This window comes from Mobula hypostoma, chromosome 13 (genome assembly GCF_963921235.1).
Source record: "Mobula hypostoma chromosome 13, sMobHyp1.1, whole genome shotgun sequence".
Lineage (NCBI taxonomy): Eukaryota > Metazoa > Chordata > Chondrichthyes > Myliobatiformes > Myliobatidae > Mobula > Mobula hypostoma.
In genome coordinates, this window is record NC_086109.1 from 52,096,860 (window position 1) to 52,111,612 (window position 14,753).

Sequence of the window (14,753 nt, forward strand, 5' to 3'; positions counted from 1 at the left end):
CAGTTCTGGATCCACAAAGCAAGGTCCCCTTGGATCCCATGCCTCTTTACTTTCTCAATAAGCCTTGCATAGGGTGTCTTGCTGAAATCTACTACTGTACTTTCATCAATGTGTTCAGCCAAATCCTCAAAAAATTCAATCAGGCTTCATAAGGCACGACCTGCCTTTGACAAAGCCATGCTGACTATTCCTAATCATATTATGCCCCCACAAATGTTCAGAAATCCCATCTCTCATGATCTTCTCCATCAACTACCAACCACTGAAGTAAAAGTCACTGGTCTATAATTTCCTGGGCTATCTCTACTCCCTTTCTTGAATAAGAGAACAACATCTGCAACCCTCCAATCCTCCGGAACCTCTCATGTCCCCATTGATGATGCAAAGATCATTGCCAGAGGCTCAGCAATCTCCTCCCTCACTTCTCACAGTAGCCTGGGTACATACCGTCCGGTCCCGATGACTTATCCAACTTGATGCTTTCCAAAAGCTCCAGCACATCTTCTTTCTTTATGACTATATGCTCAAGCTTTTCAATCCACTGTAAGTCATCTCTACAATTGCCAAGATCCTTTTCCATAGTGAATACTGAAGCAAAGTTTTTATTAAGTACCTCTGCTATCTCCTCCAGTTCCATACACACTTTTCCACTGTCACACTTGATTGGTCCTATTCTCTCACATCTTATCCTCTTGCTCTTCACATACTTGAAGAATACCTTGGGGTTTTCTTTAATCCTGCTCCCCAAGGCCTTCTCATGGTCCCTTCTGGCTCTCCTAATTTCATTCTTACTCTCAATCCTGCTAGCCTCATAATCTTCTCGATATCTATCATTACCTAGTTTTTTGAACCTTTCATAAGCTTTTCTTTTTGACTAGATTTTCAACAGCCTTTGTTCACCATGGTTCCTGTACCCTACCACCCTTTCCGTCTCAATAGAATGTACTTAGGCAGAACACCACGCAAATATCCCCTGAACTTTTGCCACATTTCTGCCGTACATTTCCCTGAGAACTTATTTTCCCAATTTATGTTTCCAAGTTCCTGCCTGATAGCTTCATATTTCCCCTTACTCCAATTAAACGCTTTCCTAACTTGTCTGTTCCTAACCCCTTTCAATGCTATGGTAAAGGAGACAGAATTGTGATTACTATCTCCAAAATGCTCTCCCACTGAGAGACCTCACACCTGCCCAGGTTCATTTCCTGATACCAGATCAAGTACAGCCTCTCCTCTTGCAGGCTTATCTATGTATTGTTTCAGGAAACTTTCGTGAACACACCTAACAAGCTCCACCTCCTCTAAACCTAGGGAGGTGCCAATCAATATTTAGGAAACTAAAATCTCCCACAACAACCCTGTTATTATTACACATTTCCAGAATCTGTCTCCCTATCTGCTCCTCGATGTCCCTGTTACTATTGGGTGATCTATAAAAATCACCCAGTAGAGTTATTGATCCCTTTCTGTTTCTCACTTCCACCCACAGAGACTCAGTAGACAATCCCTCCATGACGTCCTCCTTTTCTGCAGCCGTGACACCAACTCTGATCAGCAGTGCCACACCCCCACCTTGTTTGCCTCCCTCCCTGTCCTTTCTGAAACATCCAAAGCCTGGCACTCAAAGTAACCATTCCTGCCCCTGAGCCATCTAAGTCTAATCATAGCTCAAGGTACTGATCCACGCTCTAAACTCATCCGCTTTGTTTATGATGCTTCTTGTGTTAAAAGACACATCTCAGACCATCGGTCTGCGCGTGTCCCTTCTTTATCACCTGCCTATCTTCCCTTTCGCACTGTCTCCAAGCTTTCTGTGTTTGTGAGCCAACCGCTCCTTCCTCTGTCACTCCAGTTCATTTCCCACCCCACAGCAATTCTAGTCTAAACTCTCCCCAATAGCCTTAGCAAACCTCCCTGCCAGGATATTGGTTCCCCTAAGATTCAAGTGCAACCCATCCTTTTTGTACAGGTCACGCCTGCCCCAAAAGAGGTCCCAATGATCCAGAAATCTGAATCCCTGCCCACTGCTCCAATCTCTCAGCCACGTATTTATCCTCCACCTCACTCTATTCCTACACTCACTGTCACGTGGCACAGGCAGTAATCCTGAGATCTACCTTTGATGTCCTGCTTCTCAACTTCCTTCGTAACTCCCTGTATTCTGTTTTCAGGACCTCCTCCCTTTTCTTACCCATGTCCTTGGTACCAATATGTACCACAACCTCTGGCTGTTCACCTTCCCACTTCAGGATATCATGGACATGATCAGAAACATCCTGGACCCTAGCACCTGGAAGGCAACTGCTATCTGTGTCTCTTTCCTGCGTCCAAAGAATCGCCTGTCTGATCCCCTAACTATAAAGTCCCCTGTCACTGCTGACTTCTTTTCCCTACCCTGAGCCACAGGGCCAGACTCTGTGCCAGAGGCACAGCCAATATTGCTTCCCCCAGGTAGGCCATTTCCCACCCCCCCAACAGTACTCAAACAAGAGTACATATTGTTAAGGGGGACAGGCACAGGGGTATTCTCTAGTATCTGACTCTTTCCCTTCCCTCTCCTGACTGTTACCCACTTATCTGTCTCCCAAGTCTCCTTGAAAACTAATTGCCTATAGCTCCTCTCTAGCACCCCCTCATTTTCCCTGACCAGACAAAGGTCTTCGAGCTGCATCTCCAGTTCCCTAACCTGTTCCCCAAGGAGCTGCAGCTTGACGCACCTGGTGCAGACGTGACCGTTCGGGAGGCTGGGAGTCTCCCGGACTTCCCATATCTGACACCCAGTACAGACCACCAGCCTCTCAGACATACTTCCTGTTTCTATTCACTGCTAACTTACCTCGTCTCAACCCATTATCGCCAAAGCCCTACCACTCTGCCTCAGAGCACTCCGTCGATGACCGCTCCGCTAGGCAGTATCTCCCTTTTATTCCTGAACCTTCCCTGCTATTTAATCTGATTGATGCTCTGGTTATAGCCGCTGATAGGCCGCATACAATGGACTAATGCTCTCAAAGCTCCCTTTTTAAATAACCACCGCCGACCTGCGAGAAATCCCTCTTGGTAAAGCTCAACGTGTTGACACCGCTGATAGACCACGTACAATGGATTTCTTGATTTCTTGAACAATCATTTGGTTCTATTCCTGTGGTCAGTGAGGACACAAAGATCACAGCAATTTTTCCCCCTCATCCAGAACTCTCAAAATCACGAATGATAAAAATTTCGACGAAGTTACAAGTGGAGGCTAGAGAGATTATGAAAATAGCTTTGTCATTTGTTTCTTTCTTTACTGGATGAAATAGTTTTGCTCCAAAGTAGAGAGGGTTGGATTGTATAATACAGGAACATTATCCTGAGGATTAGTTTATTAGCCCTTGGAAAACAGCAATACATTGAAAAAGATTCAAGTATTTTCAAGTTTTGACAGGTATTCCAGCCTAATGAGAACCAAGTTGCAAATTTGGAATGGCGCTATATCAGTCAATGACCATTTTAATGATGTATTTTTTAATTTGGAAACTAGAGTTAAAGTCCTCCAGATAATAAAAGGAATGAGCAACTGGCTAAAGAAGAAACTGTATATCGATAAGTGTTGAGATTTGATGGGAGACAAGAGAGGAAGTGGCTGGTTGATGGCCAGTATACAATCAGTGGCTGAGGGCCAATTTCTGTGTTTAAGTGGCCTGAAAAAAAATGTTAAGTACCTTCTATGATCTACACTGTTAACCACTTCTATGTTTCATTCTATGTTCAAACACTAGCACTGTAAATGTATTTCTATCACCCTTGGTCTATCACCCATGGCTTGAAAAAACCTTGGTGGAACGTCAAAGCCTTATTAAGGCTGCTTTATACTTGTGCGTCAAATCAACGCTGTAGCCGCGAACCCTATGCAGTGCCTACGTGGATCCCTACACCAAGCCTGACGCGCACCTCTCCCAAAATGTAACTACGCGTCGCGGCAACACAGACCGCAACAACTGTGATTGGTCCACTTGGCAGCATCGCATTTCCTCCTCCGCTGCAATAGCTTCCCATTGGGCGAATGAAGGGCAGGGAAGGAACTCTGGCTGCGATGCTTTCCATAAAGCTTTACAGACCTCTGAAATTATGGAGGACACATTTCGCTTAAGTTCGCTTTAAAATTGTTTACCCCGAGAAAGACTACCATGACATGCACAGGCAGGTGTGTGCGCATGCATGAGGTGCGAATAAGTGACGTGCACATGCGTGTACATGCCCGAATGGCAGAGCGGCGCAGACACACCAACGCACAAGTATAAATGCTCACAACGGCATAGCCCACTTGCGTAGGCTACAGTGCAAACTAGTATGCACAAGTATAAATCAGCCTTTACTGGGAGTCCAATGAGAATGGCAGGTCAAAAGCCAATTCTCCAATTGTAGACAACCTCTGGAACTATTCTTAATGAAAGTGAATTGTCAACAACAAGAAAACTTCAGATTAGAGAAATGTTCAAGCAGATGTTTTAAACAATGAATGTGCATTTCAATATAGTTAAATATTCATGTTTTAATATTCTGCATATTCATTTAGTTACACTAAAAAAAACTTCAATGACTTTTTCTCTCCCCTACTGGAGCAGTCTTTTTTCTACCTCCCTTGCATGCTTCAGTAATTTACTCTGAAGTGTTTCACAGCATTATTAACAGAAGAAATCATTTTTGATGTTTTACAAACAAAAGAATTTGTTACACACAGTATAGTGTTACTGAAGATAAAGGAAAGCAATCTGTAAGACTGGTAAGGGGAACTGTGATAGCCTACCTTGGTAAAATGGACTCATGGCCTCGTTCCTATTTTCGTCCCTTTTAATTGTGATCTTACTTACTTACTTGTGACCTTACTTGTGATTGCTGAATGTACCTGGCACAACTGAGTTTCTCTATTAGTAATCAACTACTGGAATTATGAGAAAAGATAAAATCATGGAAACCCAACAATCCCATTGCTCCACACCAAGTGTCATGGAATTGACTCACCTGATTCCAGGATTGTAATATGAAGAGGAATAGGGGCTGACCTAATTGAAACCTATCAAATGGTGAAAGGCCTTGATCAGAGTGGATGTGGAGAGGATATTTCCTGTAGTGGGAGAGTCCAGGACCAGAGGACACAGCTTCAGCTTAGAGGGGCGTCCATTTAGAATGGAGATGAGGAGAAATTTCTTTAGCCAAATAATGGCGAATCTGTGGAATTCATTGCCATAGGCAGCTGTGGAGGCCTAGTCTTTACGTATATTTAAAGCAGAGGTTGATAGGTTCTTGACTGGTCAAGGCATGAAGGGATGGGGGGGGGGGAATGATATGACATTGGGGCTGAGAGGAAAAATGGATCAGCCGTGATGGAATGGCAGAGCAGATTCGCTAGGCCAAATGGCCTAATTCTGCTCCTGCATCATATGGTCTTGAAAAACGACATAGCACTAGGTTGTTTTACTTTCAGCCACTTAAATGGGCACTGCTTACATCAGGAGACATCAAGGGCAGCACAGTGGTGCAGCTAGTGGAGCTGCTGCCTCACAGCACCAGAGATCCAGGAACAATCCTGATATAAGATGCTGTCGATGTTAACCGTGTGGGTTTTGTCGAGATGCTCTGGCTTCCTCTCACATCCCAAAGATGTGGGCTGGTGGGTTCATTAATTGCTGCATGATGTCGTAACTAGGTAGGTAAACTTTGAGAGTAAATTGGAGTAGGTGGTTTACAGGTAAAGGCATGTCTGGCAAGTAGGAGCTTTTCCAAAAGCAAGATCGTGTTCAAGATCGCCATGTTCCTGTTAAAGGGAAGGGCAAGGCTGGAAGGAATGCAAAATCTTGGATGTTCCTGTCCGGGGGTGGGGGGGGGGGGGGTGGGAAGAGGCATGGGGCATGGGTCAGGTACAAGCAGCTTGGTTCAAGTGAGTCCCAGGAGTACTGGGACACGCGAGAACAAAGGATGTACGAGTATATTCAAGGAGGAAATCAGAAGCGCAAAAAGTAGACATGAGATAACTCTAGCAGAGAAGACCACGAAGAATCTTAAGAAGAGATTGTTGTACGTTAAGGGAAAAGAACAACTGGAGAGAGAATAAGACCCCTCAGAGACCGAAGTGGTAATATGCATGTGGAGTTACAGGAAGTAGGCAAGGTCCTCAATGAATATTTCTCCTCTATTCTTATGGAAGAGAAAGACAAGCCAACTTTGGAATGTGACAAGATTGATTGGTGAGGTCTTGGGGATAGTTAACACTGAGCTTAGGTGGTGCTGGATGTAAGATGATAGATAAATCTTCAGGACCCAAGCAGGTATATCACAGTCCCATAGCAGGGACTATGGGAAGCTACAGAAGAAATTGTGGGAGCCCAGCTGAAATATAAGCATCATCTTCAGTCACAGGACAGGTACCACAAACCTGGAGAATGTCAAATGTCTTTATTAAAGAGCAACAAAAAAAAATCTGGTAAATACAAATCAGTAAGTCTGACATCTGTAGCACATAAGTTAAAAGATGGGGCTGATCAGGGATAGACAGTATGGCTGTGTGTGGGATATCATGACTCATGAATAAGGAAGCTTTTTGCTGAAGTAATCAAGGTCATTGATGATAGGGCAGTAGATATCGTCCATATGGACTTCAGTAAGGCCTTTGATAAGGTTACAGATGGTAGGCTGCTATGGAAAGTTAGAGTGCATGGGATTGTTCCTTTTGGTAAAAGGAACAATAGTGTGGACTATTATTTAAATGTGGAGAAGGTTCAAACTTCAGTGCTGCAGAGGGACTTAGGAATCCTCCTGCAAGACTCCCAGAAGGTTGATTTACAGGTTGAGTTTGTGGTAAAGAAGGCAAATGCAATGGTGGCAGAGCTGCCAAGAGTCAGAGCCGTCTCTATTTCCTGAGGAGACTGAGGTCCTTTAACATCTGCCGGACGATGCTGAGGATGTTCTACGAGCCTGTGGTGGCCAGTGCTATCATGTTTGCTGTTGTGTGCTGGGGCAGCAGGCTGAGGGTAGCAGACACCAACAGAATCAACAAACTCATTCGTAAGGCCAGTGATGTTGTGGGGATGGAACTGGACTCTCTGACGGTGGTGTCTGAAAAGAGGATGCTGTCTAAGTTGCATACCATCTTGGAAAATGTCTCCCATCCACCACATAATGTACTGGGTGGGCACAGGAGTACATTCAGCCAGAGACTCATTCCACCAAGATGCAACACTGAGCGTCATAGGAAGTCATTCCTGCCTGTGGCCATCAAACTTTACAACTCCTCCCTTGGAGGGTCAGACACCCTGAGCCAATAGGCTGGTCCTGGACTTATTTCATAATTTACTGGCATAGTTTACATATTACTATTTAACTATTTATGGTTTTATTACTATTTATTATTTATGGTGCAACTGTTACGAAAACCAATTTCTCCCAGGATCAATAAAGTATGACTATGACCATGACTATGGCATTTATTTCAAGGGGAATAAAATATAGAAGCAAGGATATAATGCTGAGGCTTTATAAGACACTAGTCAGGCTGGACTTGACAACAATTGTCAACAGTTTTGGGCCCCATATCTCAGAAAAGATGTGTTGTCATTGGAGAGAGTCCAGAGGAGGTTCACAAGAATGATTCCAGGAATGAAGGGGTTAACATTTGTAACACCCTGGGAAAGGTTTCAGTACTAACATAATGGCCTTTCTGTAGAAGCAGTGTTTGGGTTATGGTTAGAGATAATAGATGCTTTGGAATGTGAACTGGGTCTTTTGTTTGGGGGAGATGACGAGAAGATGCTGGAGAGAACTGGTTGGCGAGATCGACTGATGATCGGTGAATTGTGCACCAGCTGGTGCATATTTGACTGCTTAATTATAATGGGCTCTTTTTGTTTTTTTCTTTCTTTTCTTTACTAACCCTTTAGTTAAGATTCATAAATAAGATTCCTTTAATCGTATGTAGTGTGCTATCTGTTGTTTCTTGGCATTGAGTTGTAATAGAGTTGTAAATTACACAGCATCCACACAAACCAGGGCTTGGGTGAGAGAGCCGTCTCAATCTCAAGGGTTTGGTGGGACTGGAGTGGGTCTTCCCGAGACTTACGCAGCCAAGGAAACCAGCGGGGTTTAACATATGAGGAGTGTTTTGTAGCTTTGGGCTTGTACTCACTGGAATTTAGAAGAACATGTGGGGATCTCATTGAAATCTACCAAGTGTTAAGGGGTATCCAGAACTAGAGGGCATAGCCTCAAAATTGAGGGGTGACCTTTTAGAACAGAGGAAGAATTTTTTTTTGCCAGAGAGTAAGTGAATCTGTGGAATGCTCTGTCATAGACTGTGGTGGAGGCCAAGTCCTTGCATATACTTAAGGCAAGTTGATAGTTTCCTGATCAGTCAGGGCGTCAAAGGATATGGCGAGAAGGCAGGTGTATGGGGTTGGGTGGGATATGGGATCAGCCATGATAGAATAATGGAGCAGACTCAATGGGCTGAATGGCCCAATTCTTTTCAGGTGAGTCAATTCCATGACACTTGGTGAGGAGCAATGGGATCCAGTGAGAGCTAACTAAATAGATACATAATTGCCTTGATGGTAGGAAGCATGCTGGTGTTCCCGGGGGTTGGTCAAGTTGTATTATTTCTTATATCAGTAATTTGAATGAGAATGCACAAAGCATAGTTAAGCAGCTTTTCAGTATGTTTTAGGATTATAATAAATGGGTCCCTGACAATGCTGTCAGAGGTAGACAGGGTGGTGAGGGCAGCATTTGGCACGCTGGGGCGCCGACTGAAGCTGGGACGCTGCAGTTGCAGAAGATATTGGTAAATAGCATTTGGTTTATTGTGTTCTTTTTGCTCACCATGCTACATGAACGATTGAATTATGCTGGGAAGAATGCAAATTAGGAAGCTACCAAGATTTGAGGGACCGAGTGATGGAGAATGACCAAGCAGGCTAGAACTTATCTCTTTGTTGCTGAGAAGAATGAGGACTGATCTTGTAGAGGTGCGTAAAATTATGAGGAGCATGGATAGGGTGAATGCATAGAGCCTTTCTCTCAGGGTTTGGAAATCGAGAATGAGAGGGCACAAGTTTAAGGTGAGGGGGACAGATTCAATAGGAACCAGAGTGGCATGTTTTCACCCAGAGATGGTCTGTTTCTGAAATGAGGTGACACAAGCAATGATGAGGCATGCACATAAACATTTAAAAGGCACTTGGACAAGTACAAAAGTCTAAAGGGATATAGTTAAGACCAAACACAGACAAATGTGACTAACTTGATGGGCATCTTGGTTGGCATGGACTAGTTGGGCCAAAAGCCCCGTCTCCACACTATATGACTTAATGAGAGTAAGGATATATGAGATGCAAGTTTTCTACAGAGAGTAGTGATTATCTGGAACAAGATGCAGAAGAGAAAAAATTATGATGTTTTAAAGGCATGTGATAAATACTCAGAATGACCTCCAGAGACAGGCAAATGGGATTAGAGTAGATAGGCATCACAGATGGCATGTATGAGATGGGCTAAAGAAGCTGGTTTTGCAATAAATATATCATACTGTATTTTAACCTGATATACAATTCAAAAAAATTAATAACTTACTGATTAATGCAAATCTAGTTACATATATAGATAAGAAATACATGAAAACAATGTTATTTTAACTTATAGTCTGCTAATTACAGTAGGAATCTACTGCTGTTTCATAGTAAATACAATTTATTCCATTTAATTGTGCAATTAGCAGAAGCATACTGTAACACTGATACATAAATGGCAATTATCAAGCACTAGGTTGCCATCCATTAGAACTGAGGTGCATTGCATATGTCCATATTGAAATGGAAATCTTTGGGACCAAGTCCAACAACATACCTCAGCACCACTGTAGTTGAAAATCCCCACAACACTAACAGGAACAAGTTTATTCACGCAACGACCAAGAGCTTTACGTCCAAGAGCAAAGACAAAAGGAATTTCCTGCTCCCGTGCCATAGCGATCACATTGTATAAAGCTTCATCCAGTCCACCTGAAAGAAGAATGGGACAATGAATTAAGCCAGTTCACTGTAATGACAGTGAAACTGAGAGCAAATGCCAATATTATTCTGTAAAATCTGCAATAATTTCTGACATCTGAATGCATGCAATGAAGCACAGAAATTCACTAATTGCTGTCAGTAATATTCTGTTCCTCCACAGACTTCATTATTCAACACACTGACTTGACCAGAACTTAAAACCACAGAAAATATTTAGCCTTACTAAATGAGATGAAACTTTTTAAACAGCTTACTTAAGACAATTGTTTCTTCATTATCCCCGTGGTCCAGAAAATTTTAACTTGTGTCAATTTACTTTGAACATCTGCAAGTTCCAGTAATATACTTTTTTTTATATTTGGTTGTTTACTTTCCACCAGTGTGTACACTTAAGATATTACTACAAACTATTTACTTCCTTACTTGCTGTCCAAGAATCACATTTGTTGCAAAGCCAGTTTGATAACAAAACCTATGCTCTACACTGTGGATATCCAGACTGAAAATCAGATACCACAGAATCCACTTAATCTTTATGGGCAGATCTTCATGTTGCTAACTGAAAATTCCCGGTCTTTATTTCAGCATTAGATAACTACGACACCAAGAAAGAAAATACTGGTAAAAGTCAGGTCAGGCAGCATCTCCGGAAAGAGAAACATTGAATGTTTCAAGCCCAGGACTTGTAGTTTTGTCTGCAACATGATTTAATGATGTCTCATATACCTTTGGACTGAATTTTCTCACAATTTGGAGAGATGATTACACACTTAATCTTTTTTAGTTTCATGTGCTTGGTTACTTCTCGTAGACCCATGACAAGTCTTCTCTTCATTTTAGCTTTGATTGGATCTTTCTGGTAAACACGTTCTTGAAAGCGAACAAGTTCTTGCAGTAGCAAAGTCACACATTCGTCGATATCTTTACTGAGCACTTGATTACAATATCTGGTCCAGGGAAAAAATTTAAACAGAGTAAAAGAAAGGTATTTTTTGCCACAATTTTAAGAAAGCTGATAACATGGCTACTTAGAAAATATAACCAAGTAACTTTGGGTTACAATAGTTTACTCTGTAATACTGAAAGTAATATGTATTTAATGTCCTGAATCATCCAGTGTCTGCGCCTTTGGATTCAGTTGGTAGTCTAATAGAACAGAATCATAAAACACCGCAGCAAGGCAACAGGTCCTTCAGCCACTTACTCCATTCTTCCTGGTCACACTGACCTGCACCTGAACTACAGCCTTCCATACCCCTCCCATCCAGGTACTTATCCAATGAGCCTTCTGATTCTTTGTTGGCCATCAATATCTATATTTGACCAATTATTCATTCTCATCAAAAGTTAGTAATAAAAATGATTGTTTTAGTTGGAAAAAGATCACCAAACATACGCATCTTCATTTGATCCCACTGGTTATCAAAAAGTAACGCAATACACTACAAATTATTTCATAAGACAAAGTTCCACATGGTAGGCTTATTCAGAAAGTTAGAAGGCATGGGATCCAGGGAAGTTTGGCCAGGTGGATTCAGAATTGGCTTGCCTGCAGAAGGCAGAGGGTGGTGGTGGAGGGAGTACATTCAGATTGGAGGATTGTGACTAGTGGTGTCCCACAAGGATCTGTTCTGGGACCTCTACTTTTCGTGATTTTTATTAACGACCTGGATGTGGGGGTAGAAGGGTGGGTTGGCAAGTTTGCAGATGACACAAAGGTTGGTGGTGTTGTAGATAGTGTAGAGGATTGTCAAAGATTGCAGAGAGACATTGATAGGATGCAGAAGTGGGCTGAGAAGTGGCAGATGGAGTTCAACCCGGAGAAGTGTGAGGTGGTACACTGTGGAAGGACAAACTCCAAGGCAGAGTACAAAGTAAATGGCAGGATACTTGGTAGTGTGGAGGAGCAGAGGGATCTTGGGGTACATGTCCACAGATCCCTGAAAGTTGCCTCACAGATGGATAGGGTAGTTATGAAAGCTTATGGGGTGTTAGCTTTCATAAGTCAAGTTTAAGAGTCACGATGTAATGATGCAGCTCTATAAAACTCTGGTTAGGCCACACTTGGAGTACGGTGTCCAGTTCTGGTCACCTCACTATAGGAAGGATGTGGAAGCATTGGAAAGGGTACAGAGGAGATTACCAGGATGCTGCCTGGTTTAGAAAGTATGCATTATTATCAGAGATTAAGGGAGCTAGGGCTTTACTCTTTGGAGAGAAGGAGGATGAGAGGAGACGTGATAGAGGTGTACAAGATAATAAGAGGAATAGATAGAGTGGATAGCCAGCGCCTCTTCCCCAGGGCACCACTCCTCAATACAAGAGGACATGGCTTTAAGGTAAGGGGTGGGAAGTTCAAGGGGGATATTAGAGGAAGGTTTTTTACTCAGAGAGTGGTTGGTGCGTGGAATGCACTGCCTGAGTCAGTGGTGGAGGCAGATACACCAGTGAAGTTTAAGAGACTACCAGACAGGTATATGGAGGAATTTAAGGTGGGGGCTTATATGGGAGGCAGGGTTTGAGGGTCGACACAACATTGTGGGCCGAAGGGCCTGTACTGTGCTGTACTATTCTATGTTCTATAAGGAAACTACCTTTGCCCATACTTATTTCCAATCAACTTTCTTGTGAAACAAATATTCAACTAAATACAGCACCAGACTACACACACCCAGGCATTATCCCCGATGAAGATGGCAGATTTTGCCATCGAAATGTCAGTTAAATTTCATTACAGCACCCAGCTGGAAGCCCAAGAAGAGTTTATTCGTCATATATGCCGGAACAGTACTGGATCCTTTAAGGTACATATAATTATTAAGTTTGCAGATTACACAAAAACTGGTGTTATGCATAGTGAGGAGGGCTGTCTAAAGCTTCATAGGATAAAGATCAGTTGGAAATCTGGGAGGACTTTCCCAAAAGCGAGTTGATATATTTGGGAAGGGGACCAATATCCTGGCGGGAAAGTTTAATAGAGCTGTTAGGGAGGGTTTAAACTAATTTGGCAGGGGGGTGGGAACCAGAATGACAGAGTGGAGGAAGGGGAAAACAGAAATAAATCTAAGATAGTGAGCAGTAAAGATGTCAGGAAAGATAGGCAGGTGATGGGGCAAATTTGTAGCCACTGGGATGAGTTGCAGTGTAATAAAGTTGCAGTGAAATCAAAGCAAAAAGTACCAAATACTGGTCTTAAGGTGTTATACTTAAATGCACGCAGCATAAGGAATAAGGTGGATGATCTTGTCATACAGCTACAGATTGGCAGTTATTATATTGTGGCCATCACTGAGACGTGGCTAAAGGATGCATGTCTCTGGGAGCTGAATGTCCAAGGATACACAGTGTATCGGAAGGATAGGAAGGTAGGCAGAGGGGGTGGCGTGGCTTTATTAGTAAGAAAAGATATGATATCAAATTAGATAGAGGTGACATAGGATCGGAAGGTGCAGAATCTTTATGGGTTGAGCTAAGAAATGGCAGGGGTAAAAGGACCCTGATGGCAGTTATATATAGGCCTCCAAACAGCTGCAGTGATGTGGACTACAAATTACAACAGGAAATAGAAAAGGCTTGTCAGAAGGGCATTGTTATGATAATTGTGGGGGATTTTAACATGCAAGTGGATTGGGAAAATCAGGTCGGCACTGGATCTCAAGAGAGAGAATTTGTAGAATGTCTGTGAGATGGCTTTTTAGAACAGCTTGTTGTTGAGCCCACTAGGGAATCGGCTGTATTGGATTGGGTACTGTGTAATGAACCAGAGGTGATTAGAGGGATTGAGATGAAGGAACCCTGAGGAGACAGTGATCATAACATGATTGAGTTCACTGTGAAATTTGAAAAAGAGAAGCTGAAATCTGATGTGTCGGTATTTCAGTGGAGTAAAGGAAATTACAGTGGCATGAGAGAGGAACTGGCCAGAGTTGACTGGAAAGGGACACTCATGGGAAAGACGGCAGAGCAGCAGTGGCTGGAGTTTATGTGAGAAGTGAGGAAGGTGCAAGACAGGTATATTCCAAAAAAGAAGAAATTTTCGAATGGAAAAAGGATACAACTGTGGTTGACAAGAGAAGTCAAACCCAAAGTTAAAGTAAAGGAGAGGGCATACAAGGAAGCAAAAATTAGTGGGAAGACAGAGGATTCGGAGGTTTTTAAAAGCTTACAGAAGGAAACTAAGAAGGTCATTAAGAGGGAAAGGATGAACTATGAAAGGAAGCTAGCAAATAATATCAAAGAGGATACTAAAAGCTTTTTCAAGTATATAAAGAGTAAAAGACAGGTGAGAGTAGATATAGGACCGATAGAAAATGATGCTGGAGAAATTGTAATGGGAGATAAGGAGATGGCGGAAGAACTGAACCAGTATTTTGCATCAGTCTTCACTGAGGAAGACATAGCAGTATACCGGCACTCAAGGGTGGCAGGGAAGAGAAGTGTGTGCAGTCACAATTATGACAGAGAAAGTACTTAGGAAGCTGAATAGTCTAAAGGTCGATAAATCTCCCAGACCAGATGGAATGCACCCTTGTGTTCTGAAGGAAGTAGCTGTGGAGATTGCGGAGGCATTAGCGGTGATCTTTCAAAAGTCGATAGATTCTGGCATGGTTCCGGAGGACTGGAAGTTTACAAATGTCACTCCGCTATTTAAGAAGGGGGCAAGGAAGCAAAACGGAAATTATAGACCTGTTAGCTTGACATTGGTGGTTG

The 14,753-nt window shown here is 42.7% G+C and overlaps 1 protein-coding gene across 7 annotated transcripts in view; it reads right to left on the reverse strand.

Moving 5' to 3' along the window:
- The window catches only part of secisbp2l (SECIS binding protein 2-like), a 200,206-nt gene that overhangs the window by 8,304 nt on the left and 177,149 nt on the right, over positions 1-14,753 (reverse strand). For all 7 annotated transcript variants that reach the window (XM_063065700.1, XM_063065703.1, XM_063065698.1 and 4 more), the window contains 2 exons: positions 10,770-10,990; positions 9,877-10,031 (listed from right to left, as the gene is read on the reverse strand). In XM_063065700.1, coding sequence (XP_062921770.1) covers positions 9,877-10,031; positions 10,770-10,990 — 376 coding nt within the window. The remainder of the gene's footprint in view (positions 1-9,876; positions 10,032-10,769; positions 10,991-14,753) is intronic.